The 24,742-nt window shown below is 45.6% G+C and overlaps 2 protein-coding genes across 9 annotated transcripts in view; one reads left to right on the top strand and one right to left on the bottom strand.

Moving 5' to 3' along the window:
• Positions 1-3,601, bottom strand: part of RECQL5 (RecQ like helicase 5) — a 40,376-nt gene extending 36,775 nt beyond the window's left edge. For 4 of the 5 annotated variants that reach the window (XM_032178761.2, XM_032178763.2, XM_058428823.1 and 1 more), the window contains exons 1-3: positions 3,455-3,601; positions 2,839-2,982; positions 1,483-1,604 (exon numbers count right to left, since the gene is read on the bottom strand). In XM_032178761.2, coding sequence (XP_032034652.1) covers positions 1,483-1,604; positions 2,839-2,968 — 252 coding nt within the window. In that variant the 5' untranslated portion in view covers positions 2,969-2,982; positions 3,455-3,601. The remainder of the gene's footprint in view (positions 1-1,482; positions 1,605-2,838; positions 2,983-3,454) is intronic. The other variant, XM_058428822.1, reaches the window with a different exon arrangement.
• A 156-nt stretch (positions 3,602-3,757) lies between these two features.
• SAP30BP (SAP30 binding protein) overlaps positions 3,758-24,742 on the top strand; it is a 40,429-nt gene continuing 19,444 nt past the window's right edge. For 3 of the 4 annotated variants that reach the window (XR_004252440.2, XM_032178767.2, XM_032178766.2), the window contains exons 1-3: positions 3,758-3,905; positions 4,941-5,050; positions 8,222-8,269. Coding sequence is in view for 3 of the 4 variants with exons in the window: in XM_032178767.2 (XP_032034658.1) it covers positions 3,800-3,905; positions 4,941-5,050; positions 8,222-8,269 (264 nt within the window). In the remaining variant the exon portion in view is untranslated. The remainder of the gene's footprint in view (positions 3,906-4,940; positions 5,051-8,221; positions 8,270-24,742) is intronic. The other variant, XM_058428828.1, reaches the window with a different exon arrangement.

The raw sequence follows: 24,742 nt of genomic DNA, 5'->3' as shown, positions 1-24,742 counted from the left end.
ATTTCAGATTTTTGCATTAGGGATGTTCAACCTGTATGGAAGGTGAAGTAGTTTAGAGGACAGGCTCTGAAGTCAGACAGACTTCAGATTTAGATTTCATCCTGGCTCACTTAATTGCCACACGCTCACTGGCTGTTTCTTACCTTCTAAACGATTTATATAATTCTATCTAATAGCATTGTTGTATAACTTAAAAAATTTACATCTCAGAGGTGAAATTAATGTATGTAAGCTGGGCGCGGTGGCTCACACCTGTAATTCCAGCACTTTGAGAGGCTGAGGTGGGCAGATCACCTGAGGTCAGGAGTTCGAGACCAGACTGACCAATATGGTGAAACCCTGTCTCTACTAAAAATACAAAATTAGCCAGGCGTGGTGGCGCATGCCTGTAATCCCAGCTACTTGGAGGGCCGAGGCAGGAGAATTGCTTGAACCCGGGAGGCAGAGGTTGCGGTGAGCCGAGAATGCGCCATTGCACTCAAGCCTGGGCAACAAGAGCGAAACTCCATCTCAAAAAAAAAAAAAAAAAAAAAAAGAAAGAAATTAATGTACGTAAAGCACTTAGCACAAAGCCTGGGACCTGGTGAACATTCATCAAGTTATTACTGTTGTTCCCTGTCTACCTTTCTTCATGGTGGATGGCTCTTACCCACACAGCCACACTTCCTCAATTCTGATTCTATCAGCCCATCTGCAGGCCTTAAATAGTCAGAACACCTGTAGAGCAGATGTTAATAAGGTCCCATCCAGTTTCTCATTTTTTGTTTCGCACACTGTGCCCTTACCAAAATAAGCAGGACACCAGGGATTCCCCATATCAACTTAGCTATCTATCCATCTGCAACTTCTGTCCCAACATCACGAGTGCACATGTGTGTATACATGAGACTGAGTGTATATGTGTGAAAAAATACAGTTTCATACTTCTCTGAACAAAAAAATAACAAAGGAGGGTGAGGGACCTCAGGAGTCATTCGTAACCCCCCAGAGTGATATGCACCAGTGGAGAACGCTACATTGGGGAAATACAGAAACCCAATACAGCGAATGAGATAGGCAAATCATAGAAAATAAGAGGCAGGGGTGGGTGTGGTAGCTCACGCCTGTAATCCCAGCACTTTGGGAGGCTGAGGCAGGTGGATCACTTGAGGTCAGGAGTTTGAGACCAGCCTGGCCAACATGGTGAAACCTCATCTCTACTAAAAATACAAAAATTAGCCGGGTATGGTGGCATACACCTATAATCCCAGCTATTCTGGGGGCTGAGGCACAAGAATTGCTTGAAGCCGGGAGGCGGAGGCTGCAGTGAGCCAAGATCGTACCACCGCACTTCAGCCTAGGCGACAGAGTTAAGACTCTGTCTCAAAAAAAAAAGAAAAAAAAAATAAGAGGCAAAAGACCAATAGAGAAGTGAAATTTCCAGCCTCAAAAAACCTTCCCCGAATCTTTTTGGGCTACCATCTTCGTTGCCCTAAGCCTCACCTGAATCAAAGCAATGAGAGGAGAGACTACAATGGTGATGCCTCTGGCCAACAGAGCAGGGAGCTGATAGCATAGGGATTTTCCTGCCCCTGTGGGCATGCACACAAAGACGTCCTTGTTACCTGCAAAAATACAAGACAACAATATCTCAGTGCTTCCTGCCTTTTCATTGAAGTTGTTGAAAATTAAATGAGAATGTAAGAAAAGCACCTAGCAGAGTGTCTGGCACATGGGAGGGTCTCAATGTAATGCTAATTCCTCTCCTGTCCTTTCTATGAAAAAGGCAAGGATCCTGGGAAACTTGGATACATGCCCAAACCACTTCTAGCAATGGTTAAAAACAAGATTTAAGAAGTCTGGGCTGAGCGCGGTGGCTCACGCCTGTAATCCCAGCACTTTGGGAGGCCGAGGCAGGCAGATCACGACGTCAAGAGTTTGAGACCAGCCTGGCCAACATGGTGAAACTCTGTCTCTACTAAGAGTACAAAAATTAGCCAGGCATGGTGGCACATGCCTGTAATCCCAGCTACTCGGGAGGCTGAAGCAGGAGAATTGCTTGAACCCAGGAGGTGGAGGTTGCAGTGAGCCGAGATCGCGCCACTGCACTCCAGCGTGGGCGACAGAGCAAGACTCTGTCTCAAAAAAAAAAAAAAAGAAGTCTGTGAGTCTGCTGTGATATGGATGATTGAACTAAACAGCCATGAAAGCAGAGTACTGCTAGATGAGTGGGTACATCTGTGTAGACATGGTAGGACATTATTTAGAGGGCTTTTGTTTAAACATGTATCATTAATATTACATTGCTGCTCGCCTCTTGGCAACTTCCATTTGTCACTGTATCTCAGGTTTATAACATTATTACTCGTCCCTTCTCTATCCCAGACCCAGGCCACTCAACCTTCAACAAGGGAATTACCTAGAAGGCCAGTGACCGAGTTAAGTTATTCCCGCCACCCTCATTGTTGCTGTTGTTTGTGTGTACAAACGAACAATAATGAGAATCTGAAGTGTTTCCAAAGACCATGTGTATATCTAGCTATGAAATATACACCAGCTGGGTGGTTCTGCCACTAAAATTACAAGCTTTGGGCCGGGCGTGGTGGCTCATGCTTGTAATCCCAGCACCTTGGGAGGCCGAGGTGGGAGGATTGCCTGAGCCCAGGATTTGGAGATCACCCCATCTCTAATTAAAACAAATAAACGAAACTACAAGCTTTGGGTGACAACTCTAAAGATTTCCAAATCCAGTTATGGACCAAAGGTGAGGCAGTACGAAGGATCAGTAGGAGGGTGTTCTGCCGCAGCGTTATGGTATAGCCAGCATAAATTTAAAGGAAGGTAGCTTGGTAATGTTACCTTTTACTACAGCCATGGTCGCACTCTCCTGTAAAGGCGTCTTAAAAGAGTCAAACCCAAAGACCTTCTTCAGCGTACTCCGGACTCGCCGCTCAGGGTCAAAAGGAAAGGTGGTATGGTGGCTGCTCATCTTAGCCAAGAACAGTGGCCAAAGGTTAAGGCAAAGGTAGTAAAAGGTTGCCACGAGAACCCTCTGTTTTGTTTTAAAAATACAGCTTATTTTTCTGTAACAATTTGCTATGTTACACTTAAATAATGTATTATTTTTAAATAATAAAGCTGAAGGTGAACTGCCTCAAGCAATACATTCCTGAGTAATTAACATCTCCACTTTTACCCTCAATGAAAATAAAAACATTGAATTATTCCAGGCCACGGTATAGCACAGAGTTAGAAATCAGATCAAGAGAAGAAACATAAATGTCTTCAGAACAGTTTGGAGAACAGGGAACCGTTTTCCTAAGATCCACCACCTGCTCCTACTTCTATAAGCGCAACCACCACTACCGTTCTTCCACCCCGGGACCCCGACCCCCTTCTCCCGTCTTCCTGAGCCCAAGATTCGCAATTTTCTCTCTTGGCCGGCCGACACCTCCCTCTCTTCACCCTAAGATATCAGAACCGGCCGTGGTCCGCCCAGGAATTAAAGGCCCTTACTGGGCAGCTGCTGCTGGCTGGTTCCGGAACTGTTCGAAGACCCCTACACACAACCCCAACTCAGAGAAGCCAAAGCGCTGGGAACTCAGCTTTAGGCAGAACTCACGCAATCTTATATCCGTCGTGCTGTGATGACGTAGCGCGAGCGCTGGCATGAGGGCGGAGCCAGGCTCAAGAAACTGCCGTTTTGATTGGTTTCCAGTGTGGCGCGGGGGCTCCTGGGATCCGAAAGAACCTGCCTTTCCGCCCGGAAGTCGGCGTCTTGAGTCATAGGAGTGAGCCACGCCGGGGCTGTGGGAATAAGATGGCGGGGAAGAAGAATGTTCTGTCGTCCCTCGCAGTTTACGCGGAAGATTCAGAGCCCGAGTCTGATGGCGAGGCTGGAATCGAGGCGGTGGGCAGCGCGGCTGGTAAGGCCCAAGTGGGAAGCTGGAATGGGGAATCGGATGTCTACCCGGAATGCTGTACCCTCGCTGGGCGGGAGGGAACAAGATGGTCATTGTGCTCCAAGCACCGGACCCCGAAGAATGGTCCAGGGTACTGGGTGAGATAGAGCATTAGAGACTGTGGACTAAGAATGAAGAATCTCCTTCCTGTTGTTTCGGTTAATTTGCGTAAACTTACTGAAAGACTCCGTGCCGGTTATAGTGATGGACAGAGGGATGGACGAAGAGGGAGCAGCTGCTCAGCCACTGCCTATTCCCCCTGGGCTCGTTGTTTGATGAGGGAGAGCGATGAGTAAAACATACGTGGAAGATGGTAAAGATTGTGTTTGTTAACTTTATAACTTTTAGTTAGGAATGTGCCTTAAACACATCTGGGAGCTTTTAAAAATAAACGTATCTGATGCCCAAAGTGAGAAAACCTAATTTCGGTAGAACTGGGGTAGGATGTGGGCATTTGTGAACTTTTTAAGGATCCCAGGTGATTTTTCTTATTTTGTGAGTTTTTAAAGCCTATTGGTGATGTTCTCCTCAGGTTGAGAAGCACAATGTTAGATAATGGAAATAGATTTCTTTGGGAGAATAAAGAACAAGTTACCTAACAACATATCTGGACCTTAGCTTCCTCATCTGGAAAGTGAAGGGTATTGGATTAGATTAGGTACTTCCATGTTTTGTGATTTTGTGTGGTCTCTTCCAGTCAGAAACTTCTCTAATGGTTTCCTATAAAAACTATAGTGTTTATCTAGTGTTTATAGCATTAGAAACAGAATTTAGTACTTGGTTTTGTTCCCTGACCTTTTAATGATTTTATTCAGTAAATGATGGTCTTCTCAGAAAGCCGAATCTGGGCCTATTGTCACTTAACATGAGATTTAGGTTCCCCTTGTATCTTCAGAGATAGTCTTGGCCACTCAAATCTCTGGACATTTTTTCTTACATTGTAACTCTTGTTTTTTTTTTCTTGCTTTGTGTTTGTTTGTTTGTTTTCTCACCTTTCAGAGGAGAAAGGCGGATTGGTATCTGATGCCTATGGGGAGGATGACTTTTCTCGTCTAGGGGGTGATGAAGATGGTTATGAAGAAGAAGAGGATGAGAACAGCAGACAGTCGGTAGGTAAATCTCCCAGATCCAGAGCTACTAAAAGCACAATTTCATTTGTCAGATTTTGGAACTGTGCCAACAGTGTTCCATTTCATGGTTAGCTTCATCCCTTGCCCTCTCCTTTTGTTTTAGTATTAGTGGAAGAAACTGGGTTGGATATCAGATCTGTTTGAAAATGTATTTTCATATGGATCATTTTTTACTAATCTTTGAATTGAAATTTGGGGGAAAAGATAGTGGATTATTTTATTTAACCCAGATATCAATGGGTGTTTTATGTTCATTTTTCCCTGTTTAAATGATTTACTCCATTTATAGCAGGCATGCATCCTAATTGGTGTATCATTTTTATCTACAGTCAACTCTGCATTATTTTTAATTTTGGTTGGGGCTCATTTAAGTCTTGTCAGTTTATTAACAAGATAAGAAAGGAAAATTCGTTTTCACCTGCTTTTTCTTTTTTTTTCTTTTTTTTTTGAGATAGGGTCTCACTCTGCTGCCCAGATTGGAGTGCAGTGGTGTGATCATAGATAGTTCACTACGGCCTTGAACTCCTGGGCTCAAGTGATCCTCCCACCTTAGCCTACCCAGTAGCTGGGACTACAGGTGGGCGCCACCATGCCTAGCTAATTTATTATTATTTTTTTTTTGTCGGAATCTTGCCCTGTTCCCCAGGCCGGAGTGCAGTGGTGTGATCTCGGCTCACTGCAACCTCCACCTCCCTGGTTCAAGCAATTCTCCTGCCCTCAGCCTCCTGAGTAGCTGGGATTACAGGCACCTGCCATCACGCCTGGCTAATTTTTGTATTTTTCATAGAGACAGTTTCACCATGTTGGCCAGTCTGGTCTCTAACTCCTGACCTCAGGTGATCCACCTGCCTCATCCTTCCAAAGTGCTGGGATTACAGGCGTGAGCCACTGCGCCCGGCCAATTTTTAAAATTAAAAAAAAATTTTTTTGTAGAGACGGGGTTTCACTGTGTTTCCCAGTCTGGTCTCAAAGTTCTGGCCTCAAGTAATTCCCCTGCCTCACCCTCCCAAAGTGCTGGGATTACAGGTGTGAGCCACCATCCCTGGCCTTCTTAACTTCTTTCTTGACATTTTATTTGGCACTTTTTATTATGGTGCCCTTAGTTCTTGATCACAAATCTTGCCTGAAGTTCAGTAGGTGCTGGAGAAAGGAGAACCTGTGCTATTATTAACAAGAAAGGCTTTAGACACATAATCACCTGAGCAACATGAGCCAGAATTTAAGTTTGCAGAAAACGCAAGGAAATTGAGGTTGGTGCTTAGCATAAGACAGGCAGAGATGAGTCTGGATGTCAAATCTGACTACTTAACAACAGTTCTAATTAAATCACTTAAAATATATTATTTGTTTGAAATTTTTGTTACGTGTTGGTATGTAAATGTTAGCATTAAAATTCTTTCCAGCCAAGCACGGTGGCTCACGCCTGTAATCCCAGCACTTTGGGAGGCTGAGGTGGGTGGATCACGAGGTCAGGAGATCAAGACCATCCTGGCCGACATGGTGAAACCCCATCTCTACTACAATAATTAGCAGGGCATGGTGGTGTGCACCTGTAGTCCCACCTACTCGGGAGGCTGAGGCAGGAGAATCGCTTGAACCCGGGAGGCGGAGGTTGCGGTGAGCCAAGATTGCGCCACTGCACTCCAGCCTGGGCAACACAGCCAGACTCCATCTCAAAAAAAAAAATTATTTCCACAACAAACAGAAATGGATTTTGTACATTATGCATTTTGGGAGATACTTTCATGCCTTTAGCCCTATCCATTAATACTGATAATTCAGAGTTGACTGAAATTATTCAGAAAAGTTTTGCAAGTTGTTTTCTGACTTTTCTGAAGTACACACATTCTGGTTTAATATTCATAACTTTTTTTTAGTACATTTGCATAATATGTTTTTGAAGTGTTGTTTCATATTTGCTTTGCCTAGAATTTTCATCATGCTTAAGCTTTATTTCATATCTTAGTAAAATCCTCTCATCAGATCTTATTGTAGAGCTTCTGAAATGTGATTGTATTTATCTAAGCTCCATCTCTGTTTATTTGGCATGACTGATTTCATTTTAAGGAGATTATGGAGATTGCATTTAAAGCTTTAGACTCACTGGCACCTTACAGGACAGTTAAGTCTGCAAATCATCAGTCTGTTCAAGTCTCTCGAGTGGTATTCATATTAATATATGGAGTGCTCTGTAATGTTTGGGCTGAAGTGTAGCTTTGTTGAAAATAGCAGTTTCAAATGAAACCATTTTTTCCTGAGTATTCAGTTAAAGGCTTCTGTGCATTGGGAGTGTTCTGGGTAGTGGAGGTGACATGGATTTAGCCAGCCAATAAGGTAGCTGGTCCAGCTTCTGCTCCTGATCTTTGACCTTCATAGCGTCAGCGTTAGTGTTCAGTGGAATGGCGGGCTCACTTTGGAGAATGCCTTACCATGTGTGATCCTTTGTGTCAGGCTGACCTCATCTGGATAAGGAACAGGACTGGGTAGAATGGATCACTGGCAGTTCTGTGAGCACTTAGGTGGAGGCAGAGCCCACTCAACTGGGACTCCTGAAACGTTAGGCATTGCCCTTTAGTCCTGCCTTTCCCAGGTCACTCGCTCAGGTCATTTGATGCCTACCTTCCTGTGTTGATGTTAGTGCAAATGCTGGTTGAGGTGCTGCAATACAGCTGTGTGTAAGCCTTGGCACTTGGTGTTGAACACTGTTACAGTAGGTCTGAGTCTGATGTACATGTGTATATGAAAAGGAAAGAAGGCTCATAATCCTGATTTGAAATAACTGATACTTCAGTGGAAACACGATGCCTGTTTTATTGTGTGGCCTGAGCTTCCTCTTTCCTAAAACATATTGCAAGCTTTCTCCATTTTTATGATGTGACTTTTAACTCGGGCATCTTCATTGATGTGGACTGTCTCACCACTAGAGTAACTGGACTTGGAGCTGCTGATGCTTTTTTATCCCCCCACCCCCAGAATATCTCTTTTTCCCCTTATTTTTCTCTGGTTCTGAGTTATACGGTAGGGGAGGGATTCTTGGTGGGATGACCCCAGCTGGGTAAATGGGCTGTTTGCTCCGGCCCCTAGTTATGCATGTGAGACTCCTCAGGCCCACTCCTTTAAGCTTAATCCTCTAAATTCTTTGTCTTGTAGGAAGATGACGATTCAGAGACTGAAAAACCTGAGGCTGATGACCCAAAGGTATTTGGTGTTGGCTGTGGTGGGTGGCTGGATGCAAACAAGGTGTTTGAACATTATGGCTCAGTTCGTATGTCTGGTCAAGATCTGTCCCACTGACAAACTGTGCGACTGTGTGGACATTTTCTGGGATAAAATAAGCTTTATAAAGAAAGAACCTGGAGACGACTCAGGAATGAACAAATCCTGAGACACATTGGATTTCCAGCCTTTCAGATTGTGCCGTATCTCCTGACTAGAAGGGCGAGAGGCCTGGCTGAGTCCAACAACCCACTTGCATTCTGCATCCCAGATGGGGCTTTAAGTGTCACTGCCCTGCAGGTGGCTTAGTCTGTTTCTAGACTCAGGAAGGTGTAAGAGCCACCTCGCGTGCTTTGGGTTCTCTTTAGTCATCTAGAAGTGAACAAGAGGCTATAAGAAGGTCAGACCAAAATGAGGCCTCTCCCCAGCTCTCGGGGATGGTGGGTCTAATTCTCATTTTCCTGGGGGTGTGTCCATCCACTTTTGGGCAAGCTGTACAGAATGGTCTTTTTCGGAACAACGTAACTATTCTCATAGTTCCATCCTAGTAGCAGCCAAGAGTAATTTGTAGCAATTCCTATCGCATTCCTTAATGATCTGTTGTGAAGGTTAAGACACCCTTGTGTTGGTTAAGCTGCTGTGCTGTGCATTGGCCATTAGAAATGTGTACTTGTTGAAGAGTCATTTTTTATGAGGAAAAACTTCCCCCCGTACCCCCAAAGAAAAAGAGTTAATTCTATCACTCTAGACCCAGGGAATAAGGACCACGTTTTGCAGTTAAAAACTGCTTTGAGGCCAGGCGCGGTAGCTTACGCCTGTAATCCCAGCACTTTGGGAGGCCGAGGCGGGAGGATCACTTGAGGTCAGGAGTTCAAGACCAGCCTGGCCACTATGGTGAAACCCCATCTCTACTAAAAATACAAAAATTAACTGGTGAGACTGGTGGGTGGTGCACACCTGTGATCCCAGCTACTGGGGAAGCTGAGGCAGGAGAATTACTTGAACCCGGGAGGCAGAGGTTGCAATGAGCCAAGATCTGCCAGTGCACTCCAACCTGGGCAACAGAATGAGAATCTGTCTCAAAAAAAAAAAAACTGCTTGGAAACCAGCTGTAACTTTCAAGATGACCTAGTAAAATTTAGGAAATTTATGCCCAATTATAATCTACAACAGTAATATACTTGAAAATATAGTGTGAGCTGTTCCATATTTGAGCTGATTCTGTGATTGGATAGAACTGTATGTAGCCACTAAAATCATGAGAGGTTGTGAGTGAGAAAGATAAGAGTCTGTTTTGCCAAGAAAGAAAGTTTTGGCACCAGCATGCAGGAGGGAAAAAAAAGAACCCCTGAAAACTGTAAATGCAACCTACTTTCTATGCTGAGTGAAAAACCTGGAACCCAGGCCTAAGAACTCGCCCTACCTGAGAACTGGCAAGATGGTATGGGCAGACCCGTGGCCCCATAGTTCAAAGTCAGTCACAGCTCTGCTCGGGCTTGCAGAACGAAAACACTCAGTAGTGATAATCTTATCTGCCTAGTATTTAGGGTATATAGGACTTGGAGCTTGCACGTAAAACAAGCCTAGGGAGCCGTTAAGTGTTTGGGTTTCAGTTGTGGAGGGAAGGGAGGATCTGGGTCCTAGAGTCTTTCTGGGTACAGTTGCAGCCTTTTCTTAGGGCTGGAAGGCCTCCTGGGGAAGTTGGCTGGAGAGGAGGGTACATACACTTAACGGTCACCCTTTCTAAAATACTGTGATCCAGGCAGCAAATCCTTGGGGAAATGACAGGGCTTTGTGAGTCAGGGTAAGGGCCACATGAAAAACAAAACAGACTTTACTACTGTCTGGTAGCAGTCACTAAAGAATGGGGTGGGAGGGACCCAAAAAAGGTGAAGCTGGGAAGATTGTGGAAATGCCTTTTGTGCTCAGGCTCCCCTTCTCAGCCCCACATCACGGCTGATAGCCCCATCTTTCCTGCCTGCTCCTTGACTGATGTGCTTCGCTGTTCCTCATTCACTCATGTGCATTTCAAGTTTTACTGTGGAATGAAAAGTTTCCATAGAATAATTTCCGTTCCTCTTGAGGAGCCCTCAGAAATCAGAACACAAAATCCAACCCTCAAAGTCACTTGATTTAGTTCTTTTGGAGGGTGATGGAGAAGCCTTTAGATAGAGCTTGCCAGCTTCAATGTTCTGCAATCCCCAGTGGTTGCCAGTCTTTTAGGAGTCCTCGTGGCATCTCCAAGGACGACAAATGATCCCCAGCATGAGTCTTCTGTGATACTCTTATCTTAGTCCTGGCCCTGTCATCCTTCTGCTTGAGCTGGCCTCAGACTCTCTTCCACATAGCAACATCTACCTCAAATCCAGAACTTTCTGGCACATTTACGTTTTATTTTTATTTATTTTATTTATTTTTTTGAGACAGAGTCTTGCTGTGTCGCTCAGGCTGGAGTGCAGTGGTGTGATCTCGGCTCACTGCAACCTCCGCCTCCCGGGTTCAAGCGATTCTCCTGTCTCAGCTTCCCAAGTAGCTAGGATTACAGGTGTGAGCCACCACGCCCAGCTAATTTTTTGTATTTTTAATAGAGACAGGGTTTCACCGTGTTGGCCAGGCTGGTCTTGAACTCATGGCCTCAAGTGATAGGCCCGCCTCTGCCTCCCAAAGTGCTGGGATTACAGGCATGAGCCACTGTGCCCAGCCCACATTTTTTTAAATTGATGTGTAACAATATTTTTTATATTCAAAACCCTTAATTTTGAACATTCTGCTTTAAGCATATGAAGTTTTGTTTTTTCGTTTTTGTTTTTAGATGGAGTCTCCTCTGTCGCCTGGAGTGCAGTGGTGCCATCATAACTTACTGCATCCACAACCTCCCTGGCTCAATTAATCCTCCCACCTCAGCCTCCCAAACAGCTGGAACTACAGGTCTGTGCATCACACCTAGCAATTTTTTTTATTTTTTTGTAGAGAAAGGGTTTTGCCATGTTGCCCCGGCTGGTCTTGAACTCCTGGGCTCAAGCAGTCTGCCCACATTGGCTTCCCAAAGTGCTGGGATTACAGGTGTGAGCCACCAGGCCCAATGCACATGAACATACGAAGTTTCTTTTTTTTTTTGAGACGGAGTCTTGCTCTGTCGCCCAGGCTGGAGTGCAGTGGCGCAATCTCGGCTCACTGCAAGCTCCGCTTCCTGGGTTCACACCATTCTCCTGCCTCAGCCTCTCTGATTAGCTGGGACTACAGGCGCCTGCCACCACGCCCGGCTAATTTTTTGTATTTTTGGTAGAGACGGGGTTTCACCGTGGTCTCGATCTCCTAACCTCGTGATCCGCCCGCCTCGGCCTCCCAAAGTGCTGGGATTACAAGTGTGAGCCACGGCGCCCGGCCGCAAACATACGAAGTTTCTAACAATACAATATGTTACAAGTGTGGATCTTTGTTAGAAGTGTTAACAATTAGATTACTGTCATAATTGTCGTCTCCACTAGATGGCATTCTCCTTTCTGCGTTGGTTTTTTTGTTGTTTTTTTGTTTTGTTTTGTTTTTGAGTAGGAGTTTCGCTCTTGTTGCCCAGGCTGGAGTGCAATGGTGCAGTCTCGGCTCGCTGCAACCTCTGCCTCCCGTGTTCAAGCCATTCTCCTGCCTCAGCCTCCCGAGTAGCTAGGCACATGCCACGTCGCCCAGCTAATTTTTGTATTTTTAGTAGAGATGAGGTTTCACCATGTTGGCCAGGATGGTCTTGATCTCCTGACCTCGTTATCTGCCCACCTCAGCCTCCCAAAGTGCTGGGATTACAGGCGTGAGCCACCTCGCCCGGCCTCTACTTTGGTTTTTAAAGATCCTTTAATTTTTTTCAGTAGTTCTCAAAACATTTAGGTTTCTTTACACAATTAAAAATTGAGGATCTCAGAGTTTTTGTTCATTTTGGTTTTATCTATTGATGTTTACTATTTTATAAGTTAAAACTGAGAAAAGTTTAAATTATTTACTTTAACAAACCTGGGCTGGCCACAGTGACTCGTGCCTGTAATCCCAGCACTTTGGGAGGCCGAAGTGGGCAGATTGTTTGAGCCCAGAAGTTTGAGACCAACCTGGGCAACGTGATAAAACCCCATCTCTATAAAAAAAATACAAAAATTAGCCGGGTGTGGCGGCGCATGCCTCTAGTCCCAGCTACTCGAGAGGCTGAGGTGGGAGGATCACTTGAGCCTGGGAGGTAGAGGTTGCAGTGAGCTGTGATCTTGTCACTGCACTCCAGCCTGGGTGACAGACTGAGACCTTGACTCAAACAAACAAACCTATTACATATTAACATAAATAACATTTTTAGAAAAAATAAGTATTTCCAAAAAAATGTTAATGCAAAGAGTGACACTGTATCACCATTTTATAAATCTCTTTAATGTCTGGCTTAATAGAATATGGCTGGGTACATATAACTGCTTTTGCATTCAGGTAATTGTAGGTATTCTTCTTTGATACTTTATCAAAACTCAACAGGTGACAGTTTCCTTGAAAGGTTAGTTACATCATGGAATGCGAAACCTTACCAGTGAACTCTGCATTCTGCTTCCCTAAAATCCACTGGTCTGTCTTGCCCTTTGAATGGATCTTTTACCCATACATGATTTTATATCATCAGGCACTGGTGATTTGAAAATTGCTGGTTTACTGAGTTATACAGATCTAAATGTTGACACGTTTTGTTCTGTGGTATCAAAAAAGTAGTATTTATTAGTGACATCACTGATCTCATCAGAAAATCATTAAATGTTAGAAACCTTTTAGCAAGCCCACAGTAAGGAGCAACACATTTTTCAAGATAATGTGTTTCTAATAATTTTTGTTTGAGAGCGTGAATTTATCATTTTCAATATGTGCTATCAGAGCTTTCCTTGAAGTAACAGGCTTTGGTCTTGAGAAAATGTCTGCCAAATACCCAAGTCCAGATAACTAGTTTGTTTGTCATTCTTTCAAATAAAAATGGTGTTTCCTGAAGAAAACTGCCAGTTCAACTGGTGACTCAAATAATCACAAACGGTAGTCCATCCTTTTCTGTGGCTTCAGTAACCTGAGGTCAGCTGCAGTCTGAAAATATTACATGCAGTAAGCTATTTTGAGAGAGAGTTCACATTCGCATAGCTTTTATTACAGTATGTCACTCTAATTATTGTTGTTAATCTCTTACTAGTTTATAAATTAAACTTTATCATAGGTATGTATGTATAGAAAAAAAACATAGTATATATAGGTCTCAGTACTATCAGAGGTTCAAGGCATCTACTGGGAATCTTGGAACGTATCCCCCAGGGATAAGGGGGCATTGCTATGTGTGCTTTTCCCTGAGACATTTATCTGACTTTGTTATGCAGCAGAAGTATTTATGCATGCCTCTCATGTCATTGCCCAAAATATTAAAGAGATGTATATTCAAATGTCAAGATGTCATAAAAAGATGTCATAAAACTAATCATTTTTACTGTTCTGGCAGAACATTTTTTTTTTTTTTTTTTGAGACACTCACTCTGTTGCCCAAGCTGGAGTGCAGTGGCACAGTCTCGGCTCACTGCAACCTCTGCCTTCCAGCTTCAGGCGATTCTCCTGCCTCAGCTTACTGAGTAGGAGGGACTACAGGCACGCGCCACCATGGCTGGCTAATTTTTGTATTTTTAGTAGAGACAGGGTTTCGCCATATTGGCCAGGCTGGTCTCGAACTCCTGACCTCGTGATCCGCCCGCCTCAGCCTCCCAAAGTGCTGGGATTACAGGCATGGGAATCCCATGGGATTACACCCAGCACCCCCCCCCTTTTTTTTTAAATCAAACGGCTACAGTTTGGTGTGCTGCCTCAATTTGTTCTAAAGGCTAGCAGTTTACCCACCATTGCTTGTGCAAAGGTCAACACGATGAAAAAGACAAATAATGACTTAAAACAGTTTTGACTTTGCAGACCCCTTAGAAAAACTACTATTACTCTAAAACAGAAATCATGGGTCAGTGATTCAATTGTTGTTTGAGAACTGTTTTTATTGCTCTGAAAATGTCCGTTAAGTTGTTAGCCTTATGGGGTCTTGAGCCGTGTTGAGGATGGGTTAGTATTCAGAGTAAGATGATTCAGCCCTGGCATGGTGGGGAGGAGTTCAAGCTCTGGAATGAGACTGGGGTTTTCTTGGGGAAGTCCTTTAACCTCAGTTTTTCTCATCGCGAAAATAATCATCATAATAAAATCTGCCTCATTCGTTTTAAGTAAGTAAAAGTAAAATGCAGTTGTCCCTCACTATCTGTGGGGATTCCAGGACCCCCTCCTCAGATGCTCAAGTTTCTGATATAAAATGGTGTAGCATTTGCATTTAGCCTTGGGAATCCTTCTGGATACTTTAAATCATGATACTTGATACAATGTAAATGCTATGTAACTAGTTGTTAGACTGTGTTGTTTAGGGAATAATGACAAGCAAAAAAGTCTGACATGTTCAACACAGACACAATTTAAAAAACACACACACACACACACACACATTTTCAGTTGGAGGTGAGTTTTGGCCATGGATTCGGAACCACAGATCCAGAGGGCCGGCGGTACTGGGCTCAATATGTCTGGTGTGTGTTTGTTCAGTAGCACTGGCTGAACTGACCATCACTTCCAGTTCCACCTGTGCACGCTTCCCAGGCTGGTCATACCATATTGTTGGCCTGTTTTGGAAGACCAGATTCCATGTTTTAAACTGGAGTGCTCTCAAAAGAGCAGTCGTAAAAGTGAGGGGACTCAAAAGCACATCACCTGAGGGAAAGGTAGAGCTGGAAGAGAGAAGACTCCGGAAGAGCCGGGGTTGCGCTCTGGTGTTTGAAGGTCTGCTGAGGGAAAGGCTAAGGCAGCCTGAGGCAGACCTGAAGCCGCGCGCAGAATTCCACAGAAGTTTACCTTCACATAACGAAGGACCTTTTGTGATCTCCGGCTAAAAGTGGGTTGAGCTGTTTCATAAGGTAGCGAGCTCCCTGTTTCTAGAGGTTTTTCAGGAAAGTTTTTGTTTTTTTCTTGAGACAGAGTCTCGCTCTGTCGCCCAGTCTGGAGTGCAATGGCGCGATCTCATCTCACTGCCAGCTCCGCCTCCCAGGTTCACGCCATTCTCCTGCCTCAGCCTACCTGGGACTACAGGCGCCCACCACCACACCCGGCTAATTTTTTGTATTTTTAGTAGAGACGGGGTTTCACCGTGTTAGCCAGGATGGTCTCGATCTCCTGACCTTGTCATCCTCCTGCCTCGGCCTCCCAAAGTGCTGGGATTACAGGTGTGAGCCATCACGCCCGGCCTCAGGCAAGTTTTAAGAAATGACTTGTCATCAACAGCATAAAAGAAATCTGTTGGTAGAGGTTGGATTAAACTCCAAGGAGTTCCTTGGGAACCCCCTAGAAAAGGACTTGGGCATTATACATAAGCAAAGTTGAGTGTTCTCTAACTTTATTATCTGATGACTTTAAAATATGCACAGACTGGAATTGCCCTGGTTTTTATTGCTGTGATGTTTGGGGTTACCTGTGAGCACAGAGCCCCATGTTTGGGAGTGTGAGTAAGAACTAACTCTGGCCCACCTGGGCAGGGAGGCTTGGTCCTGTCCTCCAGGTTGGGGCAGCAGGGATTGGGCTCTGCGGGTGCTGAGTTTGCCCCAAACTAGTGAACAGGAGATTGGAGAAAGAGGCTGGGCATTGCATAAGAAACAAAGGATCCTATGTTCCATTATTTTTTTGTCTCTAACTTCAAGTTTCTGATCTTGTCTCTTCGGTAAGCAACAAATTAACAGGAGGTGGCACTGCTGTTCTGGAAAAAGAGTAGAAGTGACAGTCCTGGGGCCAGCACCTCACTCCGGGAAAGGAGTGCCTGGTGGCTGAAGTGCTTCCTCCCCCTCTACCTTTGGCACCCGAGCATCCCTTTCGCCACTCTCCTTTGTCCATTTTTACCTTGGTTGCCCTGGACGGTTTCCTTTGTTTATTTTTTTCTCCACTCCTACAGTTCCTGTGGATGAAGCTGTTTCCACTCACTCACTGTCCCTGACACACCCTTCCTTTGAAAACAAACATGGGGGTTGAGGGCCTGGAGCAAGAAAGATGGAGCAGCCTATTGCCAGCTAACTGGGAGGGACTGGGATCGCCAGCGTCCCTGAGGTGCTGATCTAGGAAAAGAACTCTCCCGGCCCAGGAGCGCACATCTGTGAAAACAAAATTCCGTCTTCTGGGTCAAGGAGGTGGCATCAGGTGGGGGTTGGGGGGAATTGTTCTGGCATTTTTTAAAAAGGCGTGTATAACCCCAGTTAAGAGAAGACATTTTTAAAATTCTTAGATCCCTAAAGTAGTACTAAAATGTGGAGTTCACAAACAATTTAGAGCCGGTCTGGTGGACTTGTGGTCCGAAGACCTGAGTTGTGCCTTGGCCTGGCTTCCCTCTGGCTGTGGAACCACAGGCCTATAACTTAAGCTTGACTCGGCTGCATCTGGGCAGTCAGGGCTGTGAGACCCGCTTTACAGGGTGGTTGTGACTGCGGCGTGAGAGAATGTACATGAAGGTGCTTTTCGCAGTATACAGTGCACTTGTTAGCAGTGCTTGGCCTTTTCAGTGTAACTAAGTCTGATTATACGCCCCTATCCTGTAGGTTAGAAGGCGCCACGATTTCTCGGCTCGCTGCCCTTCATGTCTCCATAGTTTTTCACAGACCTCCGGAACCAAAGAAATGCCTGACGGCTGAGTGTGGTAGCTCACACCTGTAATCCCAGCACTTGGGGATGCCCGAGGCAGGAGTATTGCTTGAGCACGGGAGTTTGAGACCAGCCTGGGCAACATGGTGAAACTCGTCTCTACAGAAACTACAAAAGTTAGCCAGGCATGGTGGCGTGTGCCTGTAGTCCCAGCTACTTGGGAGGCTGAGATGGAAGGATCATTTGATCCTGGGAGGTGGAGGTTGCCGTGAGCCGAGATTTGCACCACTGCACTCCAGCCTGGGCAGCAAACCAAGACCCTGTCTGAAAAAAAGAAGAAAAAATGCCTAACGAATGGTTCTGTTTCTTACGTCATTAGCTTCAGACAATAAGTATTATTGTCCTCACAATTCAGTAGCTGCTTTAAAAAATAGTATGTGTAAGTGTGTGTGGGTATGTGACATGTGGAGTAAGGCTGTAACAGTTTTGTTAAATATCCTGTGGCACCTTTGTGAGTTTGCTGGGTTACCCCAGGTAACAGTTTGGGAACCGTGGCAGTAGATTGTCTTAGAGTTCCAGAGTGGGGGCCTTGACAAGTCCTCACTTAGCCTCCTCTGGAGGCCCAGCCGGGTGAGTAGTTCTCTGCCTCAGTGGCTGTTCATACCCACTCTGAAGAAAACCAGGTCTCCCAGCTGATGGGAGTTACTGACTCACAGTCTAGACGAGGATTTCTATTGGGCAGAGCTGACTCGGTAATTCCCTCACCTACTCTCCTCTCAACTCCTTCACACTGTCCTTGCATTATTCCTGATCTTTTGAAGTACCAGAATCAAATATCTGAAAACTGCCTAAGGGGCTAATCTCCCAGGAATTTGTTGCTGACTGCTGATTATAGGAAGAACTTTGAGGAGCCTGCCAGCAATTGCATGTGGGCAGCACTGCAGGTTGAATTCTTATATTCTTTTTATTGAACACAGACTCCAGAACACGGGCAGCTTCTGCAGGATCGCTGCAGAGCACAAGTGTTTCCCATCTGGGCTCCTGGTATATTTGCTGTCCTTCCAGGACTCTGGGATCTGAAAGGAAGACGCTGTTGCTTTTCATAAACAAGCAGCAAAGGGTTGCATTCCTCCTGATATTGAAGGATATTTAGGAGGGTATGTGATGTGGTACGAGATAGGAGCCCCGAGTCCTTTTGCAGCATTGCAAACAGGTTGTTTGTGTGCCTTTGTTGATGCACTGCTGGAGAGCCCTGACAACTGAGAATTACTCTGCAGAACGAAAGAGCAAACTTGAGCTCTCAGAGCTTAAGCTTGGACTTTTTTTTTAATGGACAGAGTTATATTTTTATAAAAATATAAAATGTTTTTATATTGTGTTTATTTTTATTTTTGTCAAATTATTGTAGCAAGATTGAGTATTTTGAGAAAGGAAAAAAATCGCCTAATCCCATGATGCTAACTCTACAACCATTTTTTTTTTTTTTGAGACGGAGTTTCACTCTTGTTGCCCAGGCTGGAGTGCAATGGCGTGATCTCAGCTCACTGCAACCTCCACCTCCCTGGTTCAAGCGATTCTCCGGCCTCAGCCTCCCGAGTAGCTGGGATTACAGGCGTACACCACCACACCCAACTAATTTTGTATTTTTCAGTAGAGATGGGGTTTTTCCATGTTGGTCGGGCTGGTCTCGAACTCCTGACCTCAGATGATACACCCGCCTCGGCCTCCCAAAGTGCTGGGATTACAAGCGTGAGCTGGGATTATAGGCGCTAGCCACTGCACCCAGCCTCATACAGCCATTTTTATTCTTCTTTTATGTTTGCCTATAATAACCTGTTTCACATCCAGCTTTGTCTGTATCTATATATAAACATTTTCAATGTTGCTATACTGTATAATTATAATAGCAATATGACACAGATGAACAGTTAAAAATGAACACTGAAGAATTGTATGGCATATGAGGCCGGGAGCGGTGGCTCATGCCTGTAATCCCAGCACTTTGGGAGGCCAAAGCGGGTGAATCACGAGGTCAGGAGATCAAGACCATCCTGGCCAACATAGTGAAACCCCCGTCTCTACTAAAAATACAAAAATTAGCTGGGTGTGGTGGCACGTGCCTGTAATCCCAGCTACTCAGGAGGCTGAGGCAGGAAAATCACTTGAACCAGGGAGTCGGAGGTTGCGGTGAGCCGAGATCGCGCCACTGCACTCTAGCCTGGTGAGAGAGAGAGACTTCGTCTCAAAAAAAAAAAAAAGAAGAAGAAAAGAATTGTATGGTATATGAGTTATATCTCAACAAAGCTGCTGTAAGAAAAAAAAAATTTTTTTTTTTGAGACACTGCACTGTCGTCCAGGCTGGAGTGCAGTGGTGCTGTCTCAGCTCACTACACCCTCCCTCCTGGGGTTCAAGCAGTTCTCCTGCCTCAGCCTCCCCAATAGCTGGGACTACAGGTGCACACCACCACACCTGGCCAATTTTTGTATTTTTTTAGTAGAGCTGGGATTTCACCATGTTGGCCAAGCTGGTCTCGGACTCCTGACCTCAAATGATCTGCCTGCCTCAGCCTCCCAAAGTGCTGGGATTAACAAGCATGAACCATGGTGCCCGGCAAAAAAAAAAAAAAAAAAAAAAATTAATTTTAAAAATATTCCAAATGGAGATTTTTTAAAAAATCCATTGCGATCTACCAACTTTTGTTCTAGTAGTGACCCCAATCATTAGCCCCACAGATTTTCACATCATTTCCCTCATTCTCCTATTTTCTTCAGCTATATAAGTTAAATCCAGAAATAAGCACGTTACACTAGCAAAATCTGAATGGGTTTTTATAGTTGAATGCCATGTCTGCATTTTCCCTCTAATGAAGTTCTCTGATGAACAGGAAATGGGCCATGTTCTTTACTTGGGTCAGAAGGAATAACTCATCCTTTAAGCTCGTGTTCTTATTGGAAGTCCACATGGTTGCTCACCCAGGAAGGGAGAAGAGCTGGGTAGAGTTCAGGATTTGGTAGCATTTTTTCTGTGAGTCCCCAGGAAGTCTCTAGGCTAAGGACAGGGTGGTAGCACCCACGGTTTGTGTGATTAAGCCTGCAGGACCAACCCTTTCAAACAAGTTAACTCAGATGTGACTCACTGGGGCCCCATGGACTCTAGAGCTGTTTCCCCTGATCGTCATAGCTGAAAGATGATAATTCTGGCTATCTTCCCTTAAGTCCAGGGTTTTAATACCTCCTTCACTCTGACCTGCTAGAGAATCATTCCTGGAGAGGTGCTTTTCCTTCTTGGTCTCCGTTGCTGGCTTACCCAGTGGTTGAACCAACAGCTTCCTAGAAACCGCTACCCTTTGCAGCCTCTTAGTCTAGAGAGAGAAGGTGGAAAGTTGGGAATAACTGGATAACTGGGCTTTGGAGCCAAACAGATTTGGCCTTGAATTTTATTGTTGCCATTTATTGGGTAAGCTGCTTCATTGTGTTTTACCTCAGTTTACTTGTGTGCAAAATGGAAATAATAATGTCTGCCTCATAGGGTTATTGTGAGACTTGACTAGTGTAGGTTAGCTTGTAGTGGGTTCTATGTTTAGGGTGTCATGTGGGGTGCTACGTGAGTGGGAGAGTGTATGCTTCGTCCTTCCATCCTGTTTTACTAGTCCACCTGCCCCTGTGTTCTATCTCCCATACCCTGTAATCTTTTGAGTGCTGATTAGAAGGGAACAGAATTACAGTAAGACTCACCCAGGACCAGAGAAGGAAGTGGCCCTTGACCATTGCTGGTTTGTGAGCCATCCACCACCCTTCTCTTGGAAGTCGTAATGTGGGCCTTGAGCTATTGAGAATGCCCAAGCCTGCCTAGCATTTGGCACTTCCCTGCGCTGAGCACGACGGATGGTCTTTAGGCTTTTCCGCAACAACGCTAGGGTTGCCTTGCACAGCTGGGAGACATGGAATTTCCAGAAGCTCGCGGAGTGCCCGTGCTGGGGAGAACCTACCCCAGCCTGAGGTCTAGGGTTTTGGGGGTCTAGGGACCTGCTGGGTGGTGACCGGATCTGAGCAGGAGACGGAAAGGCAGGCAGGCCATGAAAGTCACTCTTCGATTGTCGCACGGGAAAGAAATCCAAGCCTGCTTTGGCTTTGTCCTACCACCTTCCAGGGAAGGCCTCACTACATCATAAGCTGAACACTGCTGGTAGAAACGCTGGTAGTTGTTGGAAGTTGTGATCTCATGCAAAGGGGAACAATGACCATTATTCTCCCTCTAACCCCTCCTTGGCTTCACTGCACTGCCAGAGGGGCCTTCTTGATGGCAGTTGATTCAAGTAACCTGAAGCTGAGACTCCCAGGAGCCCCACCTCACTCCTGTGGTTCCGCAGCCCACAGGGAGCCACCGCGTGTCTGGTCCACCCTCCCGTCAGCCGTGCAAGCCCCAACATACCTCCTTACCTTCGGGCCAGATGCCATGGATTGCTAACTGAGGTGTGGCTGGGCCCCTCCTTCCCCATCTGGGACTCATCTTTTTGAAATTATATGATGCAGAGAACTGCCTGTCCTTAGGGATCCAGCACTTCCGACCTTCGTTCTGTATTTTCATCCATGTCTCCTGAAATGCTGCTGTGTGATTTCTGGGTTCGATAGGATTTTGTTCATTTCTATCCCTAACTTTGGAGTTAGGTAAATATTTTCTGGGCTGTGCTTTAAAGACGCTGGCCTTCTCTTTGGCCCTCTAAGTAACTCAGTCCCCTTCCTACCAGTGTCGATGATGACCAGTTTGCATTTCTGCCACCCTGACTTTCAGGGACTGCGAGTATATTTTCCTGAGATGTTGATGTAACTAACTCCTCAGCTTGTCAGCCAGCCTCTCAGATGGAATGCTTTTGTAATTTGGTAGCCATGTAGAGTTGTGTGCCTTCCAGAGTTGCATTCTCAGCCTCACAAAGCTGTCGCTTTTGTCCTTGTCTGGCTCCAGGCTCCCCCCAACCCCCCAAATATATCAACCTAAAGCACAGAGATACTGTTCTTGTGGGAAGCCTTGAAGGCAAAAAGCCTGTCCTGGCCTCAATACCAAGGGCTTGACTCAGATCCTTGGTGTGAGGCAACCTCTGGACCTAGATATAGCCATTCCTGACACTCTGGGGATAAGACAGAAAGGGAATGGCCCTCTCTGACGATCTTCTGTAACTTTAAAGAAACCAAAAATCTTCAAGTGTCTTGAATCAAATGTAGATTGCACTTGGAATAGTCGGATAACAAAAGTCTCCCCTTGGAAGTAGCTCCCTGCATTTACACTGAAGTCCAGTTGGTTGTAACATGTTCCATGTAACAACATCAGGAGTCATGCTGAGCCACGTGGGCTTTGTAAATTTAGCCAGATTTTTCAAATAGAGAAAGTGTTTCCCTTCCCCTCCCTACCTTGTCTTCAGTCTACAAGGCCAATTCTATAGCCGGCTTAATCAGTCTTGGCAAACTCCTGTTTCACCCATTCCTATACAAACATTCTGTGGTTGGGGCCCGGCGCAGTAGCTCACGCCTGTAATCCCAGCACTTTGGGAGGCCGAGGCAGGCAGATCACGAGATCAGGAGATCGAGACCATCCTGGTTAACACGGTGAAACCCCGTCTCTACTAAAAATACAAAAATTAGCCGGGCGTAGTGGCGGGCGCCTGTAGTCCCAGCTACTCTGGAGGCTGAGGCAGGAGAATGGTGTGAACCCGGGAGGCGGAGCTTGCAGTGAGCTGAGATTGCGCCACTGCACTCCAGCCTGGGTGACAGAGCGAGACTCCATCTTAAAAAAAAAAAAAAAAAAAAGAAAGAAAAGAAACCTTCTGTGGTTGGGAGCAGAGCCTTTCCGTCAGTAAGCGGTCTAAGCAAAGGCAACCCCAATGTGTCCCAAAGGGCCCCACCAACTTCCGCCCATTTTTCTGATAAATTGAGTGTTTCCATTCCCAGGCAGGCAGTGTGCCCACGGCAGTGGCTCAGTCCTGGCCGACAGGATACAACTAAAGGAAATGTGCTAGCAATGGGCTTTCTCCAGGGCTCTCCAGGGGGGGTGGCTGGCATCTGGCCCCTGGGGTGGGATGTTCCCATGCAGCATTGGGTTTGGAGGCTTTGCTGAGCTGTTGACAGCTCTCACTCCTAGCCCCCAACCATGTCTCTGTCAAACCAACATCATTTTATTCTGGAACTTGGAGGTATTTTATAAAGGTAATCCAGCATTGTTGCTTTCTTAGCAACCTGAAGTGACTCACATCTCAGAAAATCTTGTTTTGACTATTACTTTGATGCCCCCACAAGAGGGTTTCTGGAGGATGGCATAGCAGTTGTTCTGAAGCAGCCGTATTGCCTGATGGTTAAGAGCACAGTTTCGTGGGACTGTTGTGAAAATTAAATGAGATTCTTAATTGAAGAGCTTAGCATAATACCTAAACTTATTCCCCTAGATTGAGTTTTCTTTTTTTTTTTTTTTTTTTTTTGAGACGGAGTCTCGCTGTGTCACCCAGGCTGGAATGCAGTGGCGCAATCTCGGCTCACTGCAAGCTCCGCCTCCCGGGTTCACGCCAGTCTCCTGCCTCAGCCTCTCCGAGTAGCTGGGACCACAGGCGCCCGCCACCACGCCCGGCTAATTTTTTGTATTTTTTAGTAGAGACGGGGTTTCACCGTGGTCTCGATCTCCTGACCTCGTGATCCGCCCACCTCGGCCTCCCAAAGTGCTGGGATTACAAGCGTGAGCCACCGCGCCCGGCGAGTTTTCATATTTTATCCTCAGTGCTTGGCCCATTGCTTGGTGTATAAATCATGCTCAATAAATTATCTGTGGAAAAAATAAATGAATTAACTATAAGTAATTCTTTTTGTCTTAGGATTTAGGAGCATTAGCCCCAGTGTTCAGAAAGAGGATGCAGGGCCAGATAATGGTGGCTCACACCTGTAATCCCAGCACTTTGGGAGGCTGTGGCAGGAGGACTGCTTGAGCCTACGAGTTCAAGACCAGCCTGGGCAACATAGTGAGACCCCATCTCTACAAAAAATTTAAAAATTAGCCAGCCATGGTGGTGCATGCCTGTAATCCCAGCTACTTGGGAGGCTGAGGCAAGAGAATTGCTTGAGCCCAGGAGGTCAAGGCTGCAATGAGCTATGATTGCGCCAGTGTACTCCAGCCTATGTGACAGAGTGAGACCCTGTCTCAGAAAAAAAAAAAAAAGATGATGCAGAAAGATGAACAAAGAATTGGGTTTGAAATTTTTTTGTAATTCAGCATTGATGTCCCCTCCCCACCTTCTCCTGCCCCTTGGCAGGCTTTTATTGCAAGCCTAACCCTTTTGTTAGCTGCTCTTCTGCTGCCTGCCCGTCTGACATTTCTAGCGAATCTACACACAAAACTCACTGTGGAGTTGACCAGGCTGGGAGTCTGAAGTTAAAACATAACAGCTGAAGGTAGGTGTGGAACCTAAACTTGACAGAAGATAAACTGACAGTGTTTGATATTGTGTGTGTGTGTGTGTGTGTGTGTGTGTGACAGAGAGAGATTGAGAGAGAGAGAGAGGTCAGTGCTTGCGCACCTTCTGTGGGCCAGGCTGACTGTTAGAGGTGGTGATTTTTGTGAGTGCACAGAGTAGGGTAGTTTGTCTTCATTGGCCAGGTGGGCAATGAGGGTAGAGGAAGGCTTCCCTGGGCTGGGCTGAGGCCTACACGGGGCTTTCTAGGCAAGAGTGGGGAGAAGGCGATTTCAGGGAGCAGGCATTGCAGAGATCCTGGGTGCAGAAAGGGGAGGGA

This window comes from Hylobates moloch, unplaced genomic scaffold (genome assembly GCF_009828535.3).
Source record: "Hylobates moloch isolate HMO894 unplaced genomic scaffold, HMol_V3 SCAFFOLD_15, whole genome shotgun sequence".
Lineage (NCBI taxonomy): Eukaryota > Metazoa > Chordata > Mammalia > Primates > Hylobatidae > Hylobates > Hylobates moloch.
The sequence above is the reverse complement of the archived record's forward strand: the minus strand, read 5'-3'. Positions and strand labels throughout refer to the sequence as shown.